Source organism: Nannobrachium achirus (genome assembly GCF_963921795.1).
Source record: "Nannobrachium achirus genome assembly, chromosome: 10".
Taxonomy (NCBI): domain Eukaryota; kingdom Metazoa; phylum Chordata; class Actinopteri; order Myctophiformes; family Myctophidae; genus Nannobrachium; species Nannobrachium achirus.
In genome coordinates this window covers 35,835,848-35,845,960 of record NC_137819.1, presented here as the reverse complement: position 1 = coordinate 35,845,960, position 10,113 = coordinate 35,835,848, and the positions used below count along the sequence as shown (strand labels likewise).

Below are 10,113 nucleotides of genomic sequence, written 5' to 3'. Positions count from 1 at the left end.
AACCCTAGCCGCAACTTGAGATTGCTCTAGATTTTTTTAGTTGAATCGACAGTTGCAACACCAACCATTGACAGAAAAATCTGATTGTATTAAATGATATTAAACTCATCATCATGGCAGCTGTACGGAAAGCTTATCCTCTTTCTATCTGCAGTGTTTTGTTCATAAAAAACACTATAGAAATGTTATGAGTTACTTTCTGTCAAGAAATTTCATGCAGGTGATTCTTTTTGTTGCCTCCTCCTGCTGCCTCCTGCATTATGTGCAATTTCGAAACAGGTACGCAGGGCCAACGACTTCCAACGACACTTTTAAAAATAATAACCTGCCCTGAATTCGCACTTTGCAGATAGAAAGAGGATAATTCAAGCTTTCCATGCAGCTGCAATGTTGGTTTAACGTTGTTTAACACAATCAGATTTTCTGTTTGGATGTACAGTAGGTGCTGTCAATGGTTGGTGTTGCAACTCTAGATTCAACATATAAAAAATAATCTATAGAGTTGCAAGTTGCGGCTAACTTAAGCCCACATCCCAAACAGGCCAAACTACTCTTCAAAAGGAGTCAGATGGAAACCATACAACGCTAAATGGTGAATTTAGTGGTAAGTGATACATTTGCTCTATCAATCCATTGTAATAAACTGAAATAATATTCTCTCCTACTCATCCCGCCCCAAACACACAATGCAACGCTTCAATCTGCTTGCATTTAGTTAAGCCACAACCTGACCTCAATCTGTGCAGACTCTCACCAACTGTTAACTGTGTCACAGGATGTGGAGGAGATGAGAGCAAATGCAAGGTGCAAGTCAAACTGAGATATTGTAGCAGGGCATGACCTCACTGCCGCAACCTTTGGCATGCAATGCAGCATTTTGCAGTTGAGGGTTTTTTTCACCAATCTTTCCCCAATGCACTTCGACTGCATCAATGATTCAAAATGATGATATCTATATACTACACAGACATATGTACACACAGACACGTTCTGGAAGAACTATCTCTCAAATAATGCTTCACAACTCAAAATTAAGTCCACGCCCTCGCATTAGTGATGGTGAAAAGTTCCATTTTGGAATGCTGAAATAGCATTAAACTCGTCGTTCTATTTCTCCACAGCTGCTGAGTCCTATGTTGTCCTAGAGATCATCATCAACAAGTGTTCGTGGTCTCTTGGTCTTGGAAGTGGTGATAGTGACGTATTGCCACTTACAGTGGAGAGCAGAGACACGCTGGCTGAACAGATCTGCCAGGATCTTGGCTGTGGTGGGTTTAGTCACCTGAAGGAAGACATCTCAACAACCAATGCCACCTGCCTCCAGGCTTGTGTGCACAAGGATCATCAACTGAATTGTTCCAAGACCATAGAAATAAATTGTACTGCAATCTCGGAAGTTGTTTGTGGTAAGGATGTCTCTGTCTGTGTGTTGCTCACTGCTTATCTGCAAAATGGGCTTGCATCTGAAATACGGCTAGTCTTTACAGACACATGCCAAACATTGATTTGACTCATTCTCCCTGACTTCCGCGTGTGCCCGCAGACCACCAGTTTGTGCGGCTGGTAGGCGGAGCAGACCGCTGTGCCGGTCGGGTGGAGCTGTGGCAACGAGGTCAGTGGGGAACGGTGTGTGACGACCAGTGGGACCTGAGGGAGGGACATGTGGTCTGTGCCCAGCTCGACTGTGGCTATGCCCTGAATGTGACTGGGCAGGCCGGGTCCTTTCCCCAGGGCAGTGGTCCTATCTATCTGGATGAACTGAACTGTACGGGTGCTGAGGGGAACCTGTGGGCGTGCCCAGCCGTAGGAGAGAGCCATGATTGTGGGCACAAGGAAGATGCTGGGGTGGTGTGCTCAGGTAATGTATACTCACCCACACGCAATTGTAAATACTTTTGTAATGTACTATAAAGTATGAGCAATTCAGTAGTTCAATTCAAATGTTATGAGAACAGAGCATGGATGATGTTCCGTATGTTTAATTGTCTTACCCTTTAAAGCAAGGGGTTCAGACCCCAAGTGGGGTCCCCAAATTATTTTGTGGGGTCCCCAAATGATTAGCTTAATGTGAAGAAATGTCTCACTCAACGGTAAACAAACCTACATAAGTGTGTACAGGGTATCTGCACATTCATAAAGTGACATTTTAAGGACTTTCAAGACCGTTTTAATACCAAACTGGAAAACTGTCAAATATGAAGTAAGCAAGAGTCGAACATTGTGAAAATAGCAGATCTACATGTGAGGCGTTGTGAGCATGTAGATCTGCTATTTTCACAATATTTATCTGTGGAACCGAGTCACATTAAATGTAATACCTACAATTCCAAGTGCTTGTCAGGGTGGGGATCCCCAGTTCATATGTTTATTTTGGGGGTCACGGCCTAAAAAAGTTTGAGAACCCCTGCTTTAAAGTATCCCCCTTAACTCCTCCTACGTCTGTACAGAGATGAGAGCGGTGAGGCTGACTGGAGGTGCTGATCGCTGCTCTGGTAAAGTGGAGATCCACCGCAACGGAACTTGGGGAACGGTCTGTGACAACTGCTGGTTCAAACAGGAAGCCTCCATGGTGTGTTCCATGTTGGGCTGCGGGGAAAAGGCAGAAAAGTTCACTCAGTTCAATCCTCCTTTGACACACAACAACCAACCATTGTGGTACTATGCGTGTGGGAAAGAGCACAAGGATCTTTGGGAATGTAGGGAAATTGTCAACAACAAAAACCTCTGCAGCGGATTAAGAGCAGCAGGTCTTATCTGTAATGGTTAGTATGCCAGTTTGTACATTTTACATACTATAAGAACTCAAGCCTATTGTAATTTGCATTGTTGTGAGCTAGTACAGTTGTTCTCAACATTTTCAGGCTGTGACCCCCCAAAATAATCATATTTGAACTGGGGACCCCCCACCCTGACAAGCACTTTCACATTTATCATACAGGTTCTCTTGGGTTTGCTGTAGTGGCCACCACACCTGATACATCATTAATAACCACTCGGATGACTGGTAAATATTTTACTCGCCTGAACCATGTCAAATAGAATAGAAGTACATTGTTTTATCCTACTTTGGCAGAGCCAAACAAATTTCGATGGACAATCAAATGTATTCTCATTTTAGTATACTGTGTTTTTTCATTATTCTTCTGTTATGACAAGCGAAACTCCTGTTTTTATGCGAGAAGATTATAACTATTTAAACACCACCCATCTAGTTACCCTACTACACAATAAGTAAGATGACTTGGGCCTGAACTAAGTAATAATGCTAATATTAACTAACTACTCATGGACGCAGATTTGTGAATACCATCTACTAGCTTGTTGTCTATTATGATAATATAATTTACAAGAATAATACATCATTTTGTGATTTGTGACCTTTTCATTTATGTACTTTGTATCTCTCCCAGCTGACACAACTACAGACCGTCCAAATGAAAGCTGGTTTTCAACATCATTGTCTCCAGAGATCCTGGGGTGCATCACATTGTCATTTATTCTCCTCATCGCCCTGATTGTAAATGTTGTGCTGTGTCACAGTCACAGAAGAAGAAACGGTTTGTCCCACTGACATGAACAATTTCACCACTTTGATTGAATCTCATCATATGATTATGTTATGTGACATGTGCATAACTTAATTTGGCAATTTTATCGTAATAATCTATGGACTACTAAGCACTATATTGGAGACAATACACTTCTCATGAAACCCTTTCACTTTCAACCTGACCTCCGTATTTTGGGCAAATGTTCGACCCCAAAAATCGAAAGAAATTCAAACGAGAAAAGTACTATTAAATTGGGTTTATAATTATTATTAAATTAATCAAAAATAGTGGAAATATTAGATCAACCATGTCCTTTGTTTTTGTCTGTAGCTCTCATACTTCAACAGAGACACCCCAGCCTACAGATGAGCTCTGTACATCAGGCAAATGACTACAGAGAACCTGTTGACCTTGTCAAGGTCACTACCAATCCAGTGGAGGGAACCGGTGAGTCAATGATGATGGTTAGACTCGGTAGACCTTACATTGAAGTGTATGGTGCTGTTCTTTTTGAAACCATACAATATGGCAGGAAGCTTTGCGAGTGAAAATCCTGATTTGAGATTGTTTGGTTTACATTGTGACCTTTGTTCTGAGTGAAGAGACTATCTCTCCAACCAACATATTTCATATGGGGAATGACCCCACCTCATACATATAAAATATGTTAGATAGTCTCGATACGATAGATAACTTTCGGTTACATCATAACCTTTGTGTCGCCCCTTTCCTGCGTCACAGGAGGACGTTTCACTTCTCCTGCATGGATCTGTCAATTAACTGCTTTGTTTGGGTCACATCACTGCTGATTTATCAATGTAAACTTATTCTGCTGTTCTGCTGGTAACAGGAACGCTCACCCCGAATCACTCTCGGCCCCATTTTTGGAGCAGTCCGCTCGCCCCAGCGGCGGACCACACACCCTGCTTGAGCGCTGCGAGCTTGTAGATCTGCTATTTTTGAAAAAGCTACCACTACTCAAAGTACAAAATATTCCCTTCATTTTTATCTGGTGTAAACCAGATCTTTAAAGAGATCATTTTCTGGCGAGACATTCAGGCGACCTATTTGCCGATTGGCTGTCCAATGTCACATGGTAACCGAGCTAGTTTCATGATTGGAAGCGGCCCTCCAAACGATGGGATGGGGGGTACTGCATTAGGGCCAATAGCAGGGGACTTTCCCGCTCCTCCAGGCTATGGAATCCTAGACTGGTGTAATGAAATATTTTGTCCAGCAGGGAGCACCATTCCTTCACACTTCACAGGTCAGGCCCTATAACTCTATGGTCAGGCCCTGTGGTCACACATTTCTGGACACCAATATCTGTGTAACATCCATGCATTTATACAACTGCGAGTCTGCCGCTGCGTGCTTGATTTGGCTGTACTTGTTCATCAGGAAACATGCTCCCTCGTCGATTGGATTTTACAAAACAGACCCGCGTCGTCACATTGAATCCTGTTTAAGAAGAGCTTAAAACACAACTTTCTAATGTTACATTCATGACGTGAGGAACGCTAAAGTCGTCTTGGTTACATAGTAGGCTATGCGAAAATAACAAAGCTCAGAGTCGCAAATTCAATGATCGCTGCATCAGCACACACAAAACACGGGCGTGAGAGAAGTAAATGAATGAAATGGACATCACGTTTAGCCGATTCAACGATTCCAAAAGTCATACGATTGGAAGTTATTGCTACATGCGGCTACATGCGTCTCATGCTGGTTTTGTTAGGCAATAGCCAGGGTCCAGGGAGTGCACAGAATTTTAGAGAGGCATGGGCTGACATTTCTAAAAGGGCCTTTTCATACGGATAAAAGTTAAGGGCTCAAGCCCCTTTTGCTGTATGTGCGCACGTGCTTGGCGACCAGCGCGTCACATTACAGACTTATCATTTCAATCCGTTTCTTTGCAAAAACACATTTCTTTTAGAAAACATTTGTATTCTTGTTTCTCCCAGTGTTATGGTTTTTAATGTGTAAATATAGCACTTTATTATGGGGAAAAACGTGTGTAGGCCTATTTTCCTTTTTTAAATCGCTAAAATAGCGCATTTTTGAACACATTTCCTTAACGGTTAACGGTTAATTAACTGATAAGGCCTGACGGTTATCGGTTAAGAAAAAATCTCCATTTGGCCATCCCTAGACATATAGCCTACAGTAAGTTAGAATATTATGAAATATACATGAGAAAGAACACCAACACTAACTTCAACACACCAATACACCAGATTTTAAATTGACTGTGTGTCGATTCTTGTTTGAGCTTTCTTTGAGCACAAATAAATTCAAATTAATTAAGGGAACATTTTGTTCCCTTCATTTCTTTGAGCAGTATATGTTTCTATGTCAGTCGTGCTCAAACCTTTTCATGTGAAGGACCCCAAAATTATATGTATTTGGCCATGGACCCCCATCTCAAAATATTTAGTTCCAGGGACCCCAGAAGCAAAATTTGAGCTACAAATGTTTGCTTAAAAAATGCATCTATTCAAAGATTTGCACACATTTTCACGACTTAAAAAAAATGGCAGATCTACAAGCTCGCAGTGAAGCACTCAGTGCCGCGCTGTGAGCTTGTATATCTGCTATTTTTCAATAGCTAAAGTATAAAAAAATGAAGGCCCCTCCACCTTGGGCTCTAGTAACTCAGTCCCACTTTCACCCCCCCTGGGTGCACCGTCTGAAGCGAACTTGAGCCACGAGAGTGTCGATGTCAAGCGTGGCCGAGTTGGTTCTGGTGGCCAGAAATACAGGTGGGTCCGACCGTTCCGAGGCCGCCGGATTTGTGGACTTTGGTGGCCAGGCATACAGTATAGGCCTACGTGTGTCAGACCGTTCTGACGTTGCTGGATTTGACCCGGGCGAACGTGTTTTGGGGTGAAGGTTCTTGTATTCATTCTGCTCAATGTGATTCACTCCCACGGAGATGAATGTTTTAAGTGTACCTGTCAATTCAAACTTGTGTGCATTCATTAAGCATCTATAAACATCCTCATTTAGTGATTTCATTCCCCACCCCCTCACTTTTGTTTTATAAAGTCACTTCCGATCCCAGACGTCTTTGGACCCAGCTTAGTAGTGTTGACAGCACATCACTAGACACAGACTATGAGCCATGTGACCCAAGCAATGAACCATCTGTCCACTTAACCACCTTTCGAAGTGAGCTACATTCTTTTATTTCCTTCCTAATTTCTGTTTGTTTTTCACCCATCGTTTTGCTACTGTGTTATCATTTTTTATACATTTCTTTCCAAAATCTAAATTATACCGTATACCATTATATTAGCTACTAGTGCAGTGCTTTGTGTGTCTGAACGCCTGAGCTTATTGAAGCTGTGTCGTCATGTGCGTCACTTTCCATCCAGATTCTCAGCGATACGGGCAGGACACGAGAAACCCTTTGATGACAGCCCTCAACAGCCTCTCTGAGGAAGGTAAAGCCTAGTGCAGGCTAAAGATGTGACTAGACTGAACATTTCTAAGCCCGATTCATACAACAGTGTCTCACAAAAGTAGTCGATCAACATGCTCACGACATGTTGTGCATGCGACACGTGGTAACCTTGTAGACCTGCAATTCTTGGCGTGCTTAATGAAAGGAAAAATGGGGATGTCGTTGTCAGTATGAATAAGAATAGAATGTTTGATTTTCTGACAGCCCCAATCTAAATGAATGAAATAAACCTGAATGGCAAACATCAATTCCACGGATTGGTATTAATCATCGATTACATCTTAATGTCATATACTGTATTTAAACAAAGAATAATTATGTCCTTTCAGCTGCTGAACCTAGAAATGCTGTGTCTGGATTCCTAACAAGCCACAATAACAGTTCTCTGATAGACGACTATTCTACAGTTTTAAGAAATCCAATCCAAAACAGCAACCCAAGTGGTAATATTTTTACCTCCATATCTTCTGCAAAACCATATCAGTATACATCATACAGAAAAATTGTAAACCACAGACATACAGTATTTGTTTTTTTCTAAATAGTTGCAGAGGACTCATTTGATTCGTCCAGTACCAGCTCTGGGGAATCCTATGAAAACGGAGATGTGATGCGTATGGAAACTCCTGGTAAGATTCCTTTTCTATCAATCTATCAACATCACACACAAAAATATGTTTGGGGTTCTGTGGGATGTGTCCAATGATCTGCAAAAACATTCTTCTCAATGTTGTATTCTTTTAATTGCTATTTCTTTGTTTGTTTCAGACACACACGCACGCACGCACGCACGCACACACACACACACACACACACACACACACACACACACACACACACAAAAGGCCCCCACACCTACCGTATATTATTGCAGCATCTATCAAAAAAGTTTATTTTTTTCTCCAGTTGGTTATCATGCCATTGGGGATCAGGGCCTATTTGCTGAATGTCCATGTCAGGCAATCAGTAAACATCCAAACTTAACATGATTGGTTGTGAATGGGTGTATTCTCTGTGCAGGGATAACAGAATACCAGTCCTCTGTCTACCCTAATACCAGTGACAAAACACACAGCTTCAACAATGACCAGCTCCACTCTGCAAGCCAGATAATTAACTGTCAGGATCCAGGTGAAGAAACAATTTATGTCAGATAATTAACAAAAAATAAGTTATTGTGAAATTATTATTATTATTTATAGTTCCTATTTATAAATGTCTTATTTACAAGTGCTCCCACTATTACGTGTTTAAGCTTGAATAGATCTTATTCTGTTTCCTATTTCTGTTTTGTCTTTGCATTTTAAAGATTCCCCTGATCTGTTCTGTGCCAACTATTAGGAGTGACGAATGAAGAGAATGAAGAGGATGAACAGGATGATCCACTGTATTCTCCTGTGAGTCCTGATCCTGTTTCCTGTGATTCCTCCACAGAAGAGGACTATGACGACGTAGGATAGTGCTAGCAAACAGTGGAGGTAAACCCACCTGGTGGATATAATTATGGGATGTATGGACTCATAGTGACATTGAAGCCCAGAGGAACACCATGCTATCTCTGTTTTGCTTTTACATGTGCTATACAATCCCAGTGAGACTCCAAAAAACAAAAAGTAGTGATAGTCGCTTTATGTACATACAAATAGGCCGATTCTTGCAAAACACATTTTTGGACACTGCTCCTACAGATGTTGCCCTAAAATCACGCAAAGCAAATCTCTAAAGTCATGTCATCAACATGGATCTGTCCCATTTCCCATATTCCCTCCTGATTGGCTACCATTGCTTTCTGAAGTTTGTGTGGTCGCTTATCTCCCGATTAGGGAGTCTTACTGGTGAATAATAGTAAATTCTATCGTTTCCACTTTTTATCAATTAAAATACAGTAGTACTGATATTTGATATTTGTATCTGACACTTTTACATTATCTATAAACTCTAAACCTGTGGTTTTCAACCCTTTCATGTTAAGGTCCATTATTTATTCGTCATTTGAGTCCGACCACCATTTGTTGAGATTTAGCCTCTCAGACCCAAAACGTATAATATTTTGTTATCGTTGGTTAGGATTTTGTCCACAATTCCATGCTGTATTACAGTAGTCAAACGTTGATCAAAATCATTTCTACCAGAAGGTGGCACTATAAGTCAACAGATCCCTGCAGCTTCAAGCACTTTAGCTGGACTTTCCCTTCATGTAAATAACAGAAATAGCTGGTAAAACCATGACATATCTAACATACCAACATTTTCCTGTATTAACTGTATGGGGGTGGTCGGTCGGTGGATGTGTGGGGTAGGGGTGAAATCAAAAGTACTTAAGAAAAGATAGAAAGAAAAAATAAATAAGAAGCTTTGAAAGAGGAGCTTGACAGTGACTGGGTCCTGACTGAGAGCCAACATAAACCGTCACCATGGCTTGAAACCAAACCTGGCACCGGCCGCTCCTCCGCATCGTCCATTACACATCTGCAGCCCAGCAGCTGCGGGGTATCAGCCCCTGCGTCTGCCTGGATGATTGCACGATCCATTGTGATGACTTGGTTCTTTTTGGGGGGGAAAAGTAAATATGACAAATTGATTCAAAGTTTCTTTTTTTAACCACTTAAGCCCTATTTTATGCTTTGGCTATTTGAAAAAAGACATTTTGAAAAGTTTGGAACATTTGTTAAATCTTAAGGGAGGTTAGATGGTAATGGTGAATCTTAGATAAACAGTGTTAGGGTTTAACTGATGGCATGTGAGCAGTGGTCGTTGTGAATTATGCATCAGGCCAAAAAGAAAGTCTGGTGAGGAGGAGAGGATGAATATGTAGGAGGCAATGTAGGAGGAAATAAGGGAGGGGAGTGAACCCATACGTCTCACTCGTCCTTTTTCGCTCACAGCTTTACATTGAGATAAACAGATGAATTAAGCGACCGATCTTCTTATGAAACCCAATCTCTCTAACATGCCAGAGAGCCGGGTACGTTCACCAGCAGCCCACCCACCACTTAACAGGAGATCTCATCTCAAAGCACGCAAGTGTGATACATCACAGACGCTCCCTGCGCTCATACTCGTGTGCTGGGTTTACTTTCATTTGATTCCGGCGCT

The 10,113-nt window shown here is 41.6% G+C and overlaps 1 protein-coding gene across 1 annotated transcript; it reads left to right on the top strand.

Annotated features, from left to right (window-relative positions):
* Positions 1-260: 260 nt before the first annotated feature.
* LOC308293009 (scavenger receptor cysteine-rich domain-containing group B protein-like) lies at positions 261-8,477 on the top strand (the record flags this gene model as incomplete). Its single annotated transcript, XM_080735434.1, has 11 exons — positions 261-279; positions 776-826; positions 1,122-1,268; positions 1,544-1,858; positions 2,448-2,762; positions 3,882-3,998; positions 6,600-6,722; positions 6,929-6,997; positions 7,569-7,646; positions 8,038-8,148; positions 8,359-8,477. The coding sequence occupies 11 exons, from the start codon at positions 261-263 to the stop codon at positions 8,475-8,477; spliced, it is 1,464 nt and encodes a 487-aa protein (XP_080591560.1).
* Between the last annotated feature and the right edge of the window lie 1,636 nt (positions 8,478-10,113).